At 46.5% G+C, this 19,130-nt stretch overlaps 3 protein-coding genes across 10 annotated transcripts in view; 2 read left to right on the top strand and 1 right to left on the bottom strand.

The window, feature by feature from the left end:
* The window catches only part of ptpn6 (protein tyrosine phosphatase non-receptor type 6), a 30,542-nt gene extending 29,139 nt beyond the window's left edge, over positions 1 to 1,403 (top strand). For all 6 annotated transcript variants that reach the window (XM_088620124.1, XM_088620119.1, XM_088620121.1 and 3 more), the window contains one exon: positions 475 to 1,403. The gene's annotated coding sequence lies outside the window, so the exon portion shown is untranslated. The remainder of the gene's footprint in view (positions 1 to 474) is intronic.
* A 1,883-nt stretch (positions 1,404 to 3,286) lies between these two features.
* Positions 3,287 to 8,128, top strand: rbp5 (retinol binding protein 1a, cellular). 2 transcript variants are annotated; one of them, XM_088619244.1, is made up of 6 exons: positions 3,288 to 3,729; positions 3,822 to 4,010; positions 5,266 to 5,444; positions 6,465 to 6,566; positions 7,703 to 7,807; positions 8,054 to 8,128. In XM_088619244.1, the coding sequence occupies exons 2-5, from the start codon at positions 3,938 to 3,940 to the stop codon at positions 7,754 to 7,756; spliced, it is 408 nt and encodes a 135-aa protein (XP_088475370.1). In that variant the 5' UTR covers positions 3,288 to 3,729; positions 3,822 to 3,937; the 3' UTR covers positions 7,757 to 7,807; positions 8,054 to 8,128. The 2 variants fall into 2 exon arrangements, with proteins under 2 accessions (XP_088475369.1, XP_088475370.1); XM_088619243.1 differs by having other exon boundaries at positions 3,287 to 4,010.
* Positions 8,129 to 10,907: 2,779 nt separating this feature from the next.
* LOC148640721 (tumor necrosis factor receptor superfamily member 5) lies at positions 10,908 to 18,853 on the bottom strand. Of its 2 annotated transcripts, none has more exons than XM_088619241.1 (8): positions 18,569 to 18,853; positions 17,983 to 18,111; positions 17,087 to 17,233; positions 16,128 to 16,221; positions 15,334 to 15,416; positions 15,040 to 15,198; positions 14,116 to 14,241; positions 10,908 to 11,958 (listed from the first exon to the last, which is right to left on the bottom strand). In XM_088619241.1, exons 1-8 carry the CDS (start codon positions 18,642 to 18,644, stop codon positions 11,756 to 11,758), a joined length of 1,017 nt encoding a protein of 338 aa, XP_088475367.1. In that variant the 5' UTR covers positions 18,645 to 18,853; the 3' UTR covers positions 10,908 to 11,755. The 2 variants fall into 2 exon arrangements, with proteins under 2 accessions (XP_088475367.1, XP_088475368.1); XM_088619242.1 differs by having other exon boundaries at positions 15,040 to 15,156.
* Between the last annotated feature and the right edge of the window lie 277 nt (positions 18,854 to 19,130).

Genomic DNA, 19,130 nt, shown 5'->3' with positions numbered 1-19,130 from the left:
AAAGCAGACACCCACTGTGGAGCTACATTCCACAATGCTCTCAGGTGGCAACGTTTTCTGTCAGCACAGGGAGGGAACAGCATTATGGGATACAGTATGTGTGTATCACTTCCAAGTACAAAAGCTCCCTTTTCTGGCAGAACATCATCTGTGTCTGTTTTTTTTTTTAAGATAAGATCACTTTATCGGCCATATACAGTTTCTTGAATTCGGAATTTGTCTTTTCACAGACCCCAACTTGCTCTCCTTAAAGACACACAGACAGGGAGAGAAGCCTGGGGTCAGAGCGCAGGGTCAGCCATTGTACAGCGCCCCTGGAGCAGCTGGGGGTTCGGGGCCTTTCTCAGGGGCCCAACAGAGTAGGATTCCTCTGCCGGCCGCGGGATTTGAACCGGCAACCTTCCAGCCACAGGCGCAGATCCTGAGACACAGAGCCACCACTCCGCCCGTAAGCTTTTGTTCTGTCTCTTCCAGGACGTCTAGGAAGGAGCCCAGAAGCAGGAACGGGAAGAAAGTGGAGGAATGACGTTTCTTCGTAGTGTTAAGGAACAGCCGCATCGGATTTCCATTACGAATGCTTGTGAACAGTGTACTGCGGGTTAGCCGCCTGTAGTTTCCCCATGAAAGGGCTCTAGGAAAACAGCAGCCCTTTTTGTCCTGTAGTAACCCGAGAACAGTATATAAATATCATTGGTAAATGATCTTGTAAAGGATCATTCCTAGCATTTTTTGAGTTAATTCTGCCAAAGCGAGAGGGCTCTTTAAAAGACTGTATTTTGGTTACATTACAGCCTCTCCCTCATTTTCTGTTTCTCGTTTGGCCTCCATTATGTAATAGCTAGTGTTTTTTAAAAAATGTTACAAGAGTTGAATTTGAAAGATGTACCATTGCCCTCTTTCACTGTGTAGTCTCAAGAGACACACAGCACTAGAGGAGCTGATCATGGAGAAAGAGAGGAGAGGCCTGAGAAATCAAGGGGATAGGAGATCACAGAGCAATAGGTGCACGCAACTGGATAGGAGACACAGTTCGAGCGAGGAGATCACAGAGAGCCCATCTGTAAACAACACGCAACAGAACAGGAGACACAATGAGAGGAGATCGCAGGGGATTCCTCAGTCATAAATGCACGCAATTAGACAGGAGACACATTGAGAGGAGATGACAGAGAAGCCCGCAGTAATAGACACATCATAAGACAGGAGACACAGTGAGAGAGGGAGGAGATCACAGAGAATCCTTCAGTAACAAACACTCTGAACAGGACAGGAGACCCAGGGTGAGGAGATTGCGGCTGATGGCACAGGACACGTTCACACTTAAACACCTTTTTGCTGTTTGTAGTTCGAATTAACTTTTGGAATACATACGTTTTTGTTAATAAAGAAAAGTGCTTATTTAACGGGATGCATGCCTCTGCTCAGTAGAATGTGTATGCGTCGCGTAAGAGCGCTGTTTGGAAATGTCTGGGCTTGGACGTGGTCGCTGTTTGAGTGACTGTGGAGCAAAGTCTCTCCCTGCTAGTGTTGGAGCAAAGAAGACATCTTCCGAGTAACTTGTGTGGGACGCCCAGCTCCTAGACGACCTCTTTAAATATTGGGAGCCCTCTTCATAGGACACTGAAAGCCAGGACTCCAGGACTGACCACCAGGAGTCACTAGAGTGTGTTGCACAGGGATGTGGGGCACCTGCACATCAGACTACAGTGTAGCAAAATTGCACTGTAAAACTTTGCTAAGGGAATAGAAAAGCAGGATATGCAATTAGCTGCTGTATCCAATGGAGGGGAGAGCTGGAGCCTATCCCAGCAAGCAATGGGTACAAGCTGGGATAAACCCAGCACAGGACACCAGTCCATCACAGGACACACACACACACAGACGCAAACACTTGAACTTGAACTTTATTGCCATATGTAACCTGTACTGTTACAATGGAATTCTTATTTATAGAAAGTCTCTCGATTGTAAAACAAGTGTAAAAAACAAGACAAAGTGCAAACAGTGCATCAAGACAATGTACAAACAAACAATAGACAATGTGCAAGTAAACATGTAGACAGTTTGAATGTAAACAATACAGACGTGTAAACAATGACTGGAGATGTGCAATAGATAAGAAATCATAAAGAGGTAGATGGTGATGGTGTAGGTGTGGTCCGAGGGGGATGGCTAAATGTATTCGCCAGTCTCACTGCTTGTGGATAGAAGCTATTGAAGAAGCTCACACTGGCTCACAGCAGGGCTAAGTTTTGAAGAAGCCATTCAACCTCCCAGAATGTCATTGGACTGTGGGAGTAAACAGGAGCACCATGTGAAGACGGGGAGAACATGCAAACTCCACACAGACAGCCCCTGGGGATAGAACCCCGGGCCCCCAGCACTGCCAGCCACTGGCTGAAATTCTTTGCACAATCCCTGATGTGAATCGATACACAGACCTTTCTTGGAAGGTTAAAGCAGAGCAACACAGCATTGCTAAGCATTGCATTCATGGTTCTCTTCTTTGAGCGAATCGGGACAGAAAAAGCTTAAAAGAACGTGCGTAAACCATAAGGAAAAAATATATCATCTCTGGTATATGAAGTGGAAATCTAATAAGTAAACTGATTCTTAAAATGTAGAGAGCTTTGCAAAAAATATATTGGTGCTTTTAGATAATATATTTCAAGGATGTAATTGCTGTGCTACAGTACGTGCAGAATTTTAGAAAACAGTGCGTCAACAAAGTACACTGTTTAGGTTACTTTAGAAGACAATGTACCAAAACAATATATGCTGTCTGGGTCGTTAGAATTAGCTGAAAAGAACTGATAAGCTTTGAATAACAAATCTAGTGCTTCTTCTCTCGCTCTATGATGTAATCTGTTTTGTCTTAGGGAAAGGGGGAGTTTTAGAAGGGACAAAGCGCTGAGCTTTTTCACAGCGCAACGGCTTATAAAAACCCCGTACTGCTTGTAACAAATTGAGTCTCTGGTTGCACTGTGCGAAGTGGCAGCAGGGTTCCCAGTATTGCAATATTGAAATAAAGACCTTACTCAAGTGAGAACTCTCTCTTGTGGCTTCCTTGATGGTTAAATTTCCTCGACACATATCTGGGAAGCTTTTTTAAAATGGTTTTTCAAACGCAAAAGTGCTCTAATCCTTCAACCCGCCCCCCAAACTCTCCCAGCCCCCCACTGTCGTTTCTGTGATTCAGCCTGAGATGAATGAGGGCTGCTAGCCGAGCAGTTGAGTGACCCCGACTGTGAGGAGAGAGAGAGAGACGGGACAGAGCGAGTGAGCAAAAACGCGGTCGCGGAGAGGGGGATGAACTCTCTCCCCTTTCCCCTCCCCCGTGAAAATGGAGATAAAAGACTTGGTTCAAGAACTGAAAAGGAGGCGAGCGTAGCAGAGAGAGAGAGGGGAAAGTTGCTGTGGTCCCGCAGATACAGGGGAAAAAAAAGCCCTCCTCCATGAAACACAGAAACAGGACGGGGAGGAGAGGTTCAGCGAAGGGCAGGCGCACGCACTGAAAAGGAGAGAGTGTGCGCAAAGTTCAGGGGCTTTGTCTGTCGAAGAAACAGAGACGGAAAAGGGCTCACGCAGGAGCAGCGAGGGGGAGAGATCGGCGAAATTCGCGTGAACAAAAAAAAAAAGAACAGAACACGACCAGAGGTGGATATTCGCTGTCCTGCACAGGCATGTCTTTTTAAGCAGCTACCGGGACAAAAGAAAAGGAGCCTGACGGTGAGAAAGAGAGAGAGAGAGAGAGCCAGCGACGGTAGGAGAGAGAGAAAACAAATTCCCATTCCAGTGCGGGAGACAAGTTCTGTTTCCAGTTCTGTCCCAGGTGATTGGAGCACGGACGCCGAACTACGGTCTCGGGAGAAGGAGGGGTTGACGCACGGGAGCAGAGAGGCACAGCGCCCGCACCTACAGGTCCGAGACGAGCACGATGCCACCCAAACTGACCGGAGTTTACCAGCTGGTGTCGCAGGAGAACATGGACGAGTATCTGCAAGCGCTGGGTAAGACACTCCGCTTTAGTAACCAGCGAGCACAGCGAGACATACCTGCACAGGCTTCTGCTGAAGTTAGTAATTTGATTAACCCGCTCTCTTGCCTGCGATGTATTGAGTTTGGATGAATTCAGGTTTTCAGACAATTTCCGAGTACCTGTTACCTGTGAAGCGCTTTGAGTGCAGTGTCCATAAGCGCTATATAAGTGTAAGGAATTATTATTATAGTATTATCTCTTTCTCTCAGTGTGGTGTGGAGCTCATGTACTGTCTCCGAGTGCAGTGTTCTCCCCCACTCTGTGTGATGTCAGTGTACTGCACTGTGTCCGGTCAGTAGTCTTATCTCTGTTCCAGGATGTACTGGGGGGGTTGGTGTGTGTCTGTGGGTTTTCATTCCAAATCTGCTCTTAATGAGCTGGACCAGCTGGCTGTTGTGGAAGAATTCAACAGCTTCTCCCAGCTCCGGTGCTGCTGCTTTAAAGAGACCTGGACAGCCCTGCTGCACACATACTGACCACTCCAGGACCAGGACTGGACAGCCCTGCTGCAGACACACACTAACCCCTCCAGGACTGGACTGGACAGCCCTGCTGCAGACACACTGACCCCTCCAGGACCAGGACTGGACAGCCCTGCTGCAGACACACTGACCACTCCAGGACCAGGACTGGACAGCCCTGCTGCAGACACACACTGACCCCTCCAGGACCAGGACTGGACAGCCCTGCTGCAGACACACACTGACCCCTCCATGACTGGGACTGGACAGCCCTGCTGCAGACACACACTGACCCCTCCAGGACCAGGACTGGACAGCCCTGCTGCAGACACACACTGACCACTCCAGGACCGGGACTGGACAGCCCTGCTGCAGACACACACTGACCCCTCCAGGACCGGGACTGGACAGCCCTGCTGCAGACACACTGACCCCTCCAGGAGCAGGACTGGACAGCCCTGCTACAGACAGACACTGACCCGTCCAGGACAGGGACTGGACAGCCCTGCTGCAGATACACACACTGACCCGTCCAGGACAGGGACTGGACAGCCCTGCTGCAGACACACACTGACCCCTCCAGGAGCAGGACTGGACAGCCCTGCTACAGACACACACTGACCCGTCCAGGACAGGGACTGGACAGCCCTGCTGCAGATACACACACTGACCCGTCCAGGACAGGGACTGGACAGCCTTGAACTCCCTCCCTCTCTGATTGGTGGAGTGGGTCTGAGAGTGTCTCCTCTCCCCTTTCTGCGTTAGATATTAACTTTGCTCTTCGGAAGATCGTGTGCCTGCTGCGTCCTGACAAGGACATCGTCCAAGAGGGAGACCACATGGTCATCCGTACCCTCACCACCTTTCGGAACTTCATCATGGACTTCACGCTGGGCCAGGAGTTCACCGAGGACCTGGGGCCTGTGGACGGCAGGGTCTGTCAGGTCAGGGCCTGCAGCTAACTGAGCAGGGTGACCACTGGGTGTGTGGGTGTATGAGCATAGTGACCGCCTGGACATTCACACTGCAGTGTGCGAGAAGGAGAGAGAGGGGAATCAGTAATAAAAACATACTGACCGGTCATCTTCTCTTCTTACATAGTAGTGTTAGAGGGGTCAGTACATGCACACCGACTGACCGATCATCTCCTCTTATTACATAGCAGTGTAAGAAGGGTCAGTACAGCTGCACTGACTGAGCGGTCATCTCCTCTTCTCACATAGCAGTATTAGAGGGGTCAGTACAGTTGCACTGTCCAGAGAGTACAGACACTCGGACTTTGTTATGTTGTTGGTGTCTTGAGAACTAGAGTGGTTAATGATCTGTTTACTGGCCAGTCAATCATTCACTGCATTAGTCCGCAAGCTGGTCAAAAGGACATCACGATCTTGTACACGGGGAGAGGCTGAGGAGGGGGCGTTCTCAGAGACGTATTGTGTCACATCTTGTCAGTATAGGATTTGCAAACCTTATGTAGGCAGACGTTTCCATTTTGTTCAGTGAATGTGATGTCACGTAACCCAGTTCTTCATTTCTAAATGCTGGTTGCACAGACGATGAATAAAGGGGGTCTGTCCTGAAAAAAAAAAGATTAAATCTGATGTTGCCGAATGTCATTTCGTGAGTTTGTAAATCACATCATAACATTGCACTCAAACATCTTGGCACTGCTTCATAGTGAATTGCTGCGGAGAGCCCCTCTTGCTGAATGGTTAGTGTGTGGCCAAGAAGGTGCTTTGTATGGATGCCTTTAGAGGTGCATTATGGGAAAAGTAGTTTTATTTGGTTATTCTATTGTACCTAGCTTTCTCATTTGAGTGCATGCACTACAGCCTCCAGAGCTCCCTGGGACACGAAACCAAACTGCTGCGCACGACGGGAAGTGTAGTTCTCCTCAAGGTTCCTCCTGATCATGCCTGGCAGCTAACTGGTCTTTCTCTCCCCCCCCTCGCCCCCCCCAATAGACGACTGTGCAGTGGGAGGGAGACAGACTGGTGTGTGTTCAGAAGGGAGAGAAGGAGAACAGAGGCTGGACCCACTGGCAGGAGGGAGACCTGTTGCATCTGGTGAGTGTGCTGTTCAATACTATTCCACATATTTCATTTTAAGTAGAAAGCGATACAACATACAACCCATAACAAATAAAACAACACATATACAGGTATTTATTATGAAACAATGTGTAATATTTAAGAAGGTATTGAAATTTGTAGAGGGAGATCTATGCAATAGACGTCATATCAATAAGATGTCTTTACTGCCATTGGTTGAAAGCGTGATGGCCTCTGGAATGAGGCTACGTTTCCTTTTATTTGTCTTGCACTGTGGACAGCGAATATGTCTTCTTAAAGGCAAAACGCCAGCAGCCATATCACCCTGCAGCTCCCAGCTGGCAGCCCCACTGGAGCTCAGCGGGTGTGAGCCTGGTCAGTACCTGGATGGGAGACTCCTGGGAAAGCTAAGGCTGCTGCTGGAAGAGGTGTCAGTGGGTGCAAGTAGGGGACGCTCACCATGTGATCTGTGTGGGTCCTAATGCCCCATTATAGTGACGGGGACACTATACCGTAAAAAGGTGCCGTCCTTCAGATGAGATGTTAAACCGAGGTCCTAACTCTCTGTGGTCATTATAAAATCCCAGGGTGTTTCTCAAAAAGAGTAGGGGTGTCACCCCAGTGTCCTGGCCAAATTTCTCATTGGCCCTTACCAGTCATGGCCTCCTAATAACCCCCCTCTCTGAACTGGCTTCATCACTCTGCTCTCCTCCCCACTGAGAGCTGGTGTGTGGGGAGAGGACTGGCGCATCATCCAGGTGGGGCTGCACACTGGGGGTGGTGGAGGGGATCCCCATGACCTGTAAAGCGCTTTGAGTGGAGTGACCAGAAAATATATATAATTAATTTATTAAAAGTTCAAAAGCCCGATGAAGGATATGGGTCTTCACTGATGGTACAGATTGTCCTCAGGGTCTGCTGGGGTCTTACAGACTCGCCAATGACTTGAGAGTTGAGGTTTCCAACATCTTGAAGGCAGTTTTTGTCTTTTTGCCTGAGTGAAGTGAACCAGTTCAAATACTTTTCGATGAAAGAGCTGTACAGTGTTGATGGAATTCTCTTTTGGACTCAAGAGGAACTCGGCTTTCTCAAACCATAGAAGCGCTGCTGGAATTTCTTCACAATGTTTTGATCTTCTCCTCTCTCCGCAGGAGATGCGAGTACAGGGAGTGGTTGCTAAGCAAGTCTTCAAGAAAGTCAAATAACAGCCGGACCTCTGCGGCACCGAGTTCTGGTACAGCCAGATCCAATCCAAGGTAGTCTAGTGATATTACAGAAAGGATTAACTGTTCCTGTAGTTCTATGTAATCAGTTGTTATAATGCAAAAAGCACTGATGTTTCTGTTAATTCAGTAGTCTAACATTAGTGATTTTTACAATACATCTGTCTCTTTTACTTTTTTTGTTGTCAAAGGGACTTATTGTATAATTAACGATGCTAGGGTTTTATCATTTTAAATGATAAGATGTTTTAATAATACATTTCATTCATTTTGGTCCAGGCACTCCGGGAGCCTGCTGTAGTACCCACCTTTAGCCACAAGATGGAGACATAATAAAAATGAATATGGATCCTGGATTTGTGACGGTATTCTTCATGAGCGCAGGCGCCTTTTGCGCGGTACGGCCGTGATGTCTTCTTCTTGCATTAGTGCGTCTCAAAACATCCGCCGCAGAAAATAAACGGAGTAAACATGCTTCTGTTTATAAAATAGTATTGTAAAGGTGGCCAGTCTAATTGTAGAGAGTAGCTGGGCACAAAGATCACTTTCAATTTATTCCAATGTGGAAATTGAGTTTCTCAATTTAGAAAGTTACGTAGGTCAATTACTAAATAAGTCAGGAACGGCAGGAGTAGACACAAGAGTTTCAGAAGCGGGAGTTTTCATTAAACTAAAAGGGAAGCTTAGAATAGGTGCTTTCAAACCACAAAGCAGGAGGCACTTGTCATGCTGCTAAGATTTTGCAGGAATTCCTTATTGCAGATAAGTGCAGGTTGGTGCATGCAGGTACCAAAAACATGAACTCCAGATATAAAATGGGAAATATTGAGCTTGTAGAGGTTACCAAGGAAAAATACTCCAGTGTTTGTGTTGCGAGTGACACAGTGGCACAGTGGTCAGCTTTGCTGCCTTGCAATGCTGGGTTCAGTTACTGGGGTGTTGTCTGTGGGGAGTTTGCATGTTCTCCCCAGGGTAGTGTGGGTTTTCTGCAGGAGCTCCGGTTTACCTTCCACAATCCAGAGACATGCTGGGGGGTTAATTGGCTTCTGGGAAAACTGGTGTGTGGGTTCGTGTCTGTGTGTGCACTGTGACGGACTGGCGTCCTGCCCAGGGCGTATCCGGCTTTGTGCCAGTGGCTTGCTGGGATAGGGTGGGCTCTGGCTCCCCTGTGACCCTGTATTGGATAAAGCAGGTTGTGCAGCAGACATTTCATTTCACTGCAGAAATGTTCCAGCGTGATCTGCATGCAGAGTTAACAAGTAAGTGGTATTTGTCGGAAAGATCCTCTTGAAGTGGAGAGCAATATTTCGATTGGATTATAAGAGATGTTTTCACCAGCCTGCTTATTTACAGTGTAATAGTGACATATCACCTCACCGGAAGCTCTGTTGCCTCGTTCTGAATTAGAGAACATGGCACTCCGCCAATTTTGCCTGCTTTACAGGTTTTACAAGTTACTTTTTACTGAATTGTGGTTTGAAATGCACTCTTCGATGCAGATTCTTTCTCACCCTGAAATATAAAACTACCAATGAAGTTCCCCTTTGAATGGATAAATCTGTATCTGCATTCTGAGGGGAGTAACTGGAATTCATTTAACAAAGGGTCTAAAGGGTCTTCTAGAATGGACCAAGCTTTATGGAAGAATCATAATTGATAGATGTAAGATATAGCTGAAAACATCAGCACCAGTGACTTTCTGACATACAGTAGTTTCACAAGACTCCCCAGTCTGTTCTTAGTCTTCAGATTCAAATTCCCAAACCAGCCAATCAGGGTCATAAAGCAGAGTTAATAAAAGATGATCAGCAATAAAATATCAACCTTAAAATGTTCTCGCTTCCTTAAAAATAGACATCATTTATTTTTCCCATTGTATTGAAGGGGTGTCGATATCAAAAAGTCTAAAAATAGCAAGAATGCAGAACTGGCTTGGGATGTCTGTGAATCTTGCAGAGAAAACAGCCCAGGTTCCTCCATAAAGGTGGTCAGCAGCGTTCACTCACATGGGGATGTGAAACGTGGAGAGCCAACACAGAAATGATACAGAAAGGGCTGAAACGAATGGGTCTGGGCTGGTGCTTTCGACAGGGGATTGTGGTATCTGGGGAGGCGGCAGAAGAAATCCTCCAGGGTGTCCCCAGAAACACAGGCGCTTTCCCCCACAAATCAGGGACCAGTTCTGGCTGGGTCTGTGTGACTGGGCCCTGTTGCTGACCAGTTGTCTTGGTTCCTGATACGAAAATAATACTACAGAGGCACAGAGGTCCTCCTCGGACAACCAGGGGCAGTTTGGAGTCACTGCAGCCAGGAACTGCAGCTATGTTACAAATTCCCTTTTTTTCCCAAAGAGTTTTTTTGGGTTTAAAAAAAAAAACCCTGCAGGAACACCAAAGTCCTTCTTAAGTGTAACTAGAGTCTACGTTCGCTCTGAAACAAAACAACTCTGTAGGAGTAAGGGACTGACCAGAGCATAACTGGGCTGCTGCCCGGTGTTTTCTTTCAGAAGTTCCTCAAAGTCATTCTGCTGCCGAACATATTCGTTTCAGACGCTCCCCATAGGCAAGCCGCTCCTCTCCAGACAACGATACAAAAAGATCCGCCCTTCCTCCAACAGAAATGCTCACATAAGGTATCGGGTGTATTTGCCTAAGGAAAATATTGTGGACGCATATACAGTAGTGTGATTTAGGGGTAAATGGTTAGGCACCAGCCGGTTTCAAATCGATGGGGGAGCCCATCTCCCCTCCAGACCACAAGAGGGCGCTGCAAAAGCTGGTTGGCTGATTACTGCAGCCTGGGCTATAATGTTAGCCTTCCGGTTGAATGTGGTTTTGGCCTGTAGTGTAGGTGGGATGCACAAGAGCCGCTGCTTTCATAAACAAACCCAACAATCCTGTTTTCAGGTACTTGCTTAGTTTTTTTCTTTAATAGCTTGCAGTCGTACCGGGCAGCGCGGATGTTCTGAAAGGGGTAAGTGCACAGCTTCCTTTTGATTTGAAAACAAACCAGTTTGCCTCAGCCTGCTAGCAGAATGGGACGGAAGCTGGCAACATGGCGACTCAGCTGGGGACCACTAAGGGCCCCCCAGCTCCGACGGACACCTTGAGCCTGAACGGGCCCCGCGCATCACTTCTTGTTTTGTTAATTATCGTTTATTGATTTTTGTTTTCAGGATTCCCTTTTCCCAAACTATTGCTTTTGTCAACAAGCTGGTCAATGTATATACATATAAAAAACCAAGTCCAGGTCCATCACATGGTACACAGTTCTTATAGAACAAATTTGAACCCAAATGTACAAAAATAGATTATAATAAATAATTCTACAGCATTGAAAATGTGAACAAACTTTAAAAGAGACAAAACTGAATAATAAGATACGTCGATTAATTCAAAATTCACAGATCTTCTGATGTAATAGTTGGCTCCCATATATATTTTTTTCCAAATGCGCTAGGTTGTCCCTTGGCCTCATTCCGATGCTTGATGACGCACTGGGACTTTCGTGGAGTTAGTGAGTGATTCATCACTGCAAGGCATTTGTGGTCCAAATGGATTTGGCAGCATTTGAAAGAGGGGGTGGAAAGAAATATCCTTTACATCCAATTTGAGAAGCGGGACGTTGTCTGGAAACGCGTGTGCAGTTCGCAAGCTTCTCACGCAGATGTGCAGTTTGTAGGGTGACGCTGGTGCTGCCTTTCAAATTAAAATTGCTTTTTAAAAATGTGCTTAAAAAGTGACTACCATGCAGAACTAAATGCACGTCATATACACAAAGAGATTCTCTTATCAATGTACTTGCACAGATATACATAAAATGCTTTCATGTATCTGTTAGCAGTCTGATGTTAATGAACTAGAACTATTGGTCTTTAACAGTCAGGGAAAGGGAGACGGCTGAGCCATGTGCTAACCCTTTCTGGGGACTGTAGCTGCCCAAACGCAGTATCAGTGCACAGAGCAGAATTATCAGTGTCCTTCAGTACAAATCAGTCCATTCGTCTTCCTGGGGCTCTGAGTAGTACATGGGTGCACTGAAGCCATTTCCTGTCCCAGTGTCCTTAATGGCTGATTGGTCAAACCTCTCAGTGGCTGTCAGTGTTGGCAGCATCACGCCATCCTCTTCAATGTCAAAGATCACAGAGGGGTCGCATGTCTCACTTGGTATGCCAGGACAGAGACCTGCAATATAACGAGGGCAATGACGATGATGGTTTTCATATGAAAAGGGAAACATCTTATAAGTTTATATACTCTAGTGGTCACAGTGGTTACCGATGCTACTTTGTAGCCCTGGTGCCATTCCTGGGCTGCTGTCTGTGTGGAGTTTGCATGTTCTCCCCCATATTTGTGTGAGTTTTCTTCCCACAGTCCAAAGACATGCTGGGAGGTTAATTGGCTTCTGGGAAAATTGCCCCTGGTGTGACTGTCTCAGTGTGTATCTACCTAGTCATGGACTGGCGTCCTATCCAGGGTGTGTCCTGCCTTGTACTTGTTGCAGGCACCGGTTCCCCCCATGACCCAGTTTTGGATAAAGTGGTTAGAAAATGGATAGACAGCACCTGAAGGAAATTCCCGTAAACCTGGGGAGAACATGCAAACTCCATGCAGACAGCACCCCAGGAATGGAACCCAGGGTCTCAGCACTGTAAGGCAGCAATCTCAACCACACAGCCACCATGCAGCCCTCTAGGATAACAAACTTGTCTGCGTGCACCAAGCTGTGGGCGATGGGATCTGTGAGAACTGATCGTTGTCAGTGGTGTCAACACTGACTTCCGCAATGTACTGGAGAACGATACTGTACATTCCTTCGTTCCACAGATATCAAAATGCAATGGATCTGCCAATCCCGATGCAAAATCAATCAAGAGTCACTCATCAGTCCCTCTGCTTGCTCAGGACTAGAGAGTAATTGATGAACAGGTCAGGAAACCTCTCGCCTATCCTAGCTAGTAAGTGAGACCTCCATGCACCAACATCAAAAACCAGAACTGCACAAAGCTGGTATCAGAACCCTTCATGATCACGGCCTTCTCCCTTCTTATTCCCAATAAATGCTTAGTAAGTGCTCAGTAACTCAAAAGACTGCATAACAGTGTGTTCCTGTGGATCTGACATACTGTGGCTTTTCTTTTCCTGTGCCTTTCAATGTGTTCAGTGTGTAAAATTGCACATGACCGACGAGTATGAAACAACCTAGAACAGAGCAACCGCCTGATCAACCCAACAGAGCTCTTTCACTGCAAGATGTGCAATTTCACCCTGAGGGCACTGCGCTGAGGGAGTGGGGACTGTGGTGAAATGTGTAATGACAGTAGTAGTGTTCTAAGAAAAAGAGCTTCCTTACACTGGAAACCCACAGTGGGGGACCTGTAGCTCACACGAGTACTAGTAACGGCAACCTCAGTACTGATGAAACTAGAATTCTGTAATGGCAGTAGCCAAGGGGATTTTGGTGTAGTACTAGGGAAGTATTAGGGATGGATAAGCAGGTTACTGGGTAGCAGGGGAACTATGAGAGGTAACTAGGTGGGATGTTCAAGATTATATAGAGGGTATATATGTAGATAATAGCATGTTGGTAGTACTTTAGGGTGTATTGGGATAGTTGTAAGAGTTTTGAGGGTAGTAGAGGGGGTATTAAGGGCAGATAAGGAGGATACTAAGAGTATAAGGTGTAATAGCAACAACTAAATCAGTTTGCAACTCACAACTGGCCAATAACCTGCTCATTTATCCTTAATACCTGTACTACACCAAAATCCCCCTTGGCTACTGCCAGTAGCAAAGACAAATTTCATTAGTATTGAAGGTCAGCAGGTGTGAACCTGGCCAGTACCTGGATGGGAGACCTCCTGGGAAAAAATAGTCGCTGCTAGAAGTGGTGTTAGTGGGGCCAGTAGGGGGCGCTCATCCTGCAGTCTGTGTGGATCCTAATGCCCCAGTATAGTGATGGGGATGCTATATTGTAAAAAAAAAAGGTCTGACACTTGGTGGTCATCAAAAGTCCCAGAGCGTTTCTCAAAAAGAGCTTACCTCAGTGTGCTGACCAAATTTCCCCCTGGCCTTTACCAATCATGGCCTCCGAATAACCCCCCTCTCTGAACTGGCCTCATCACTCTGCTGTCCTCCCCAGTGAGAGCTGGTGTGTGGGGAGAGGACTGACGCACTTTGGTTGCCGTCACATCAAGGATGATGATGATTATGGTTATTATTAATAATAATTGAGGAAAGGAGAGGGGGGATGTTAAGGGTAGCCGAGGTGAGGAGGGTATTATGGGTAATAGCATGTAACTGTGGAGGGTTATGGGAGAGACTGAAGGTTGCGGTTTTTACCTGTAAGTTCAGGTTCGCAGATCAGTGTCTTGGGGCTGTCGGGAGAGAGGACTGGAAGCTTCTGATCGGACAGTGGGATGACAGGAGGGATGATGAGCTTGACTTCGGGGTCCGCAGACTTGGCCACTGAAAAGGACGTATGAGCCAGTGAGAGCAACAGCAGCCAAGGAGGAGGAGAGATAGTGGAGCACGCAGAGTAGACGGAGAGACACACAGGCGGAAAAGGAAGCCAGATGAACAGACACAATTAAAGACGGGCAGTTTAGACCAGACCGGGCGTTCTGTCAAATTGATCCATACAGCAGATCCCAAACCTTGACCTGGAGAAAGGTGTTTTTTGTCCCTCCTGAGGTTTTAATCAATCAATCACAGATTAATAGAAGTTATTTTCCTATTTGGGCTATATCTGTAAATCTACTCTGAGCTCTGAATAGATCAAGGGGGAATTTGTCATTTGTATCAGCCCAATACCCATTTCTGAGTTTTAGATTTACACTCATTGAGGGGTACTGTCTGTAACGTAACCAACTGTAGGAGAAAGACATGGCTCATTATGCTCCTTGTGGATGTGTTGTGTGCAGTGTCACTCTCACTATGGGCGTGTCGGATGTTGTGGCACTCCCATTGTGGGTGTGTCGGATGCAGTAGCACTCCCACCTGTAACTGTTCATCACCGATCGACCATCTAGCACTTTTTGGTATTTTTGGATTGACCAAAGAAAAGTTTAAGTCAGCAAGCAGAACAATGAAGTCGTCAATTAGCACTATAGATGTAGAGCTCAGCTGGGATGAAAACCAACAGAGACAGTGCTCCTCCAGGACCAGGATTGGGTACGACTGGAATAAAGGGATGTCAGTCGTGAACAGAGGAACCAGTGTGAACCAACAACGTGGAGAGTTACCTAGACAGCCAGACAGACCCACCTGTGAAGATTGTTTGCCGTTTGTTCCTCCAGGAGCGAAAACCCAGGAAGACGAAGAAAACCACAACGAACAAAGTAAATCCAGCCCACAGGCTTGCAGGTAATAGCCAACCACTGCCTGAGACAGTGCAGAGAGGGTTAATACAGGCGATCTGACTGACTACAAGAAAAGAGAACATCTGCATTAAGAGATACTAATGAGAACAAGTTCTCCAACAAGAGTCACACCAACTTAAACAATCCAAATGACCTCAGCAAGTAGAGAGAGGAGGTAACAATGAAAAAGGTTTCTTACTGTTGGGGCATTGGTATGGACCACAGATGGAATCTGAAATGTTCGTTCCTGCTGTTTTCAACACTTTCCCCAGAACGGTGCAACTGTTACATAGAATGAGAAGTTAATGTAAGTGCTGGAGGTGTGCTGAAGAAAGGTCGATTGAAACAGACGACTGTATGTGAATTTAAGATGGGAATTCTGATCGGTTTATCTTGTTGTATCTCCGGTTTCCAATTGTCAGTCAAATCAACGATAGTTGTGACCCTTGCGCAAGTGTGGGAGAGATGAGGACAGACCACACCCTCCTCTGAATCACGTGCTGGTTAGAGCCATCTGCCCTTTTCCCCAGTGCAAGTCTCGGAGTGCCCACGAGGAAAACGGACTTGACTGGAAGAGCACGGGGTTGGCCACTGGCCTCACAGTCATATAAAGTCCTAGGATCCGCTGCTAGATATCAAGCTAGGAATAACCTACTGATTAAATTTCCCCCTCACTGTGCAAGTGGTGTTTGACTATTACTTCTTCTGGCTGATCGCACTGCTTACACATGAACTAGTGACATTTGAACCCTTGGACCTCACCGGTATTACAAACAAGGTACAGGTCCTTGACTCTTTATCCATTTCAGAACAACAAACCTTAATATATATCCTACACTTAGCAGAGAGAGTTCCATATACTGTAGATCCCCGCATAGACCCCAGAGGCACACCTGACACTAGAGACATGCCTAACAGAGAGAGATCAACGCACAGGGGCCTATATGAGTTTGTAGAGAGAGGCAGACCGGCTGCAGACAGACAGATCCTCACTTGGTGTGCTGAAGGCAGGGGGTGTGTGAGTCAGTCACGTTGTTGTAGGTTCCGGGAGGACAGGAGTCACAGAAGGCATTGTTTCTGGGGGTGGCTACAGTTACCGCCGTGAGAAAATGAAAAGAGGAAGAATAAGAAAAAAGGCGGCTTGCGTCACTAGAGCACATCTTCACTCGCTTTAGTTTTTACTCCTCACAAAAGCAGCAATGGTAATGAGTTCATGCCAAAGCGCTCTCCATCAGCCATGTACATCCTTTTTCCAGTGAAAAGAAGTGCATTCAGATCTGGTGTAGGAGCTCTATTTTACAGTAAACATATTTTATTGACCCAAATAGAAAATGATCTTGTGCCATTCTAATTCCTAAAGAGCCATGATTAAAAATATACAACAGACTGGAGCCCCTCTGAGCAAATGCTTTCTCAAGTGCAGGAGAACATTCAGTGATGCATGCGGAGAAATAAGCACTGACGTGCTATTGGGGCTGTCAGTGATGTCTAATTCGATGAACATACAACTTGTTCATGATGACTGGAAATGTTTTGTGTTACAAGTATGGTAATGTCATCCAATTATTCAAACATACTGTAGTCTACTTTTTCTTAGCAAGTTTTTGATGTTGCTTTCTGGTCTAGATTATCTGCCATTATTGCTTTGCAAAGAAAAAAAGAATCAGATATCATCTGCGTTGCTGTGGTTAACCCAGGATCAGGGCAGGTCCACACAGTAGGCGAGGAACCGGATAGTTTTCATCTAAATATCTAAGCTACGCAGTTTGTTCAGACATTCCTCTTGACACAATCAAGGAGTCAGATTTTTGTTCCACTGCATCAGTCTATGAAAATAGAGCAACGTAACCTTCATTTTTAAAAATAAAGCCTTTATTTGGGTCAATATGGTAATTCTGTTTTCCATGCTGTCATATGTGCACGTACACTATACGTGCAGATTGTAGTCTCACCTGGTATCCTCGCCCCCTCTCCAGGTTTACAGATCATCCAAGGCAGACAGTGTTCACAGCTGATGTCTTCACAGTAATACCCTGACACACACTCGCACTGCGTGTTTCTGTCTGCTGAACACTTGGATACTGTGATCTGGTGATTGTCTGAGGGAGAGAGAGAGAGAGGAGGGAGGTTTAAATAGATATGGTGTCTGCCTAGAGGTTTGTACAGTAGACACATTCAAGCTGTTCCAACCTGAGTGGGAGGTGAGCCCATAAAAAGAGTGTTGAAGTCGGCAGCCTGGGGTAACAGAGAGGTGTTAAGGAAGGGAGAGGAGGAATTAATGCAGAGTATTTGACCCATTTCAGCTTACTTTACAGTAATGATGAACTGTATGAGAGAACACCAGGAGGATAGTCTAGATCAGGGTTCCACATCGCTTGTGCTGGATGGTGTTTGGTAGATGTCGCCAATTTTATTGTGATCCTATAAAATAGGTGATTCGTGTAATCAAGCAATTGAGAAGTCATTTAATACTAAAATATAAATACTCTTCAGTCCTCAAGGACCAGATTTCTATTAATTGAATAGATTTCTTGCTTGGAATGAGATGACGTGTAAGACGAATCGAATTGAGGCTTTAAGACAGGGTCCAAGACCCCTGGAGTAACTGGACTGGGCCTCTCCGGGACCAGGGTTACAGACCCCTGGAGTCACTGGACTGGGCCTCTCCGGGACCAGGGTTACAGACCCCTGGAGTCACTGGACTGGGCCTCTCCGGGACCAGGGTTACAGACCCCTGTAGCACTTGAACTGGGGCTCCAGACAGCATGGATGGAGAGGAGATGAATGGAATGAGGCAACAGATGATCCAGGGACAGGAGGGAGGTGATGTAAGGATGTGGTCACTCACTTGTATCGCAGTGTTTGCAATTGATGCATTTATACAGGTAGTTCTCATTATCCATGAACGTTCCTTCCTGACACCGGATGCAGTGTGTCAGAGAGAGAGAGTCCACACACGACCTATTGACATGCTGTCCTGAGAGAGGAAGAGACGGGAGAGTGTTCACACTGAGTAAGCACAACAGTACGTCAATACAGATCTGAGAGATAAGCAGGAAGGAGTGTGTTGATACTGACATACCGACTGAGAGAGCACTACAGAAAGTCAACACAGATCTGAGAGATGAGCAGGCAGGAGAGTGTTCATACTGAATGAAAACTATAGTACGTCAATACAGATCTGAGAGATGTACCTAAAGTAAACTGTAAATACTGACACACCAGCTGAGAGAGCACTACAGCCAGAGCTGAGAGAGGGACAGACAGCAGAGTTTTAATTCTGACACGCCAGTATTACATTGAGTCAGCACTACGATAAGTCAACACACATCTGAGAAGGGAAAGAAGTAGGGGAGGCTGCAGACCGACTGGGTGCTACATTTTAAAAATCAGCTGAGCAGGAATATTAACACAATAGGACAATATAGACCCACCTTTAGGACACTTTTTGCAGCATTTCTCCTTGTCTTTATATTCTCCCACTGGGCAAGTAATCTCAGTGGAGTTCATCTTCTTTCACCGCTAGTCTGAATGATGTCGTCCCTTCTTCCTCCCTCTGTGTCTGAAACGTGATCTCTCTTTCTCTCCTCTGCTCGCCCGTGTTTCACTCCTCTCCACCGTAGTTACAGTAGGTCTGCCTTTGTGTTAACACTGTCCGCCTACTGTACGTCTGGCCTCTCTCTCCCCGACCCCTCACCACACTATTTCTGAGCACACAGTGGAAAACCCCTCCTCCCTCTTCCTCTCCCCCCCGCTCCCCCTCTCCCTCCTCTGTGCTCTCACTTCCTCTGAACTTTAAAGTACAGCTCTCTATTGTGGTTTCCTTTTAGTGTATCTGAAGTGACAGCACTGTATGCTGTGAAGAGAGTTACTGTACATCTCTTCCTCGTTCTTTCTCTCTGACTGTCCTGGGCAACTTACAGTGGTACTGTACTTTAGAATTCCGTCAGAGAGAGAAAGAGTCTGTATTCTTTGTCTGCATATCCATTTTTCTGT

The sequence above is a fragment of the Lepisosteus platostomus genome, chromosome 25 (genome assembly GCF_059453375.1).
Source record: "Lepisosteus platostomus isolate fLepPlt1 chromosome 25, fLepPlt1.hap1, whole genome shotgun sequence".
NCBI lineage: Eukaryota > Metazoa > Chordata > Actinopteri > Semionotiformes > Lepisosteidae > Lepisosteus > Lepisosteus platostomus.
This window is presented reverse-complemented; position numbering and strand designations above follow the sequence as displayed.

Excerpts from the sequence above, each read along its gene's own strand:
- rbp5 (XM_088619243.1), top strand. The coding sequence starts at position 3,938 with ATGCCACCCAAACTGACCGGAGTTTACCAGCTGGTGTCGCAGGAGAAC. Across the intron at positions 4,011-5,265 it reads CGAGTATCTGCAAGCGCTGG|ATATTAACTTTGCTCTTCGG; the intron begins GTAAGACACTCC and ends TTTCTGCGTTAG. Across the intron at positions 6,567-7,702 it reads AGGGAGACCTGTTGCATCTG|GAGATGCGAGTACAGGGAGT; the intron begins GTGAGTGTGCTG and ends CTCTCTCCGCAG.
- LOC148640721 (XM_088619241.1), bottom strand. The coding sequence starts at position 18,644 with ATGAACTCCACTGAGATTACTTGCCCAGTGGGAGAATATAAAGACAAG. Across the intron at positions 18,112-18,568 it reads CTGCAAAAAGTGTCCTAAAG|GACAGCATGTCAATAGGTCG; the intron begins GTGGGTCTATAT and ends TTCCTCTCTCAG. Across the intron at positions 16,222-17,086 it reads AGAGGGGGCGAGGATACCAG|CCACCCCCAGAAACAATGCC; the intron begins GTGAGACTACAA and ends CGGTAACTGTAG.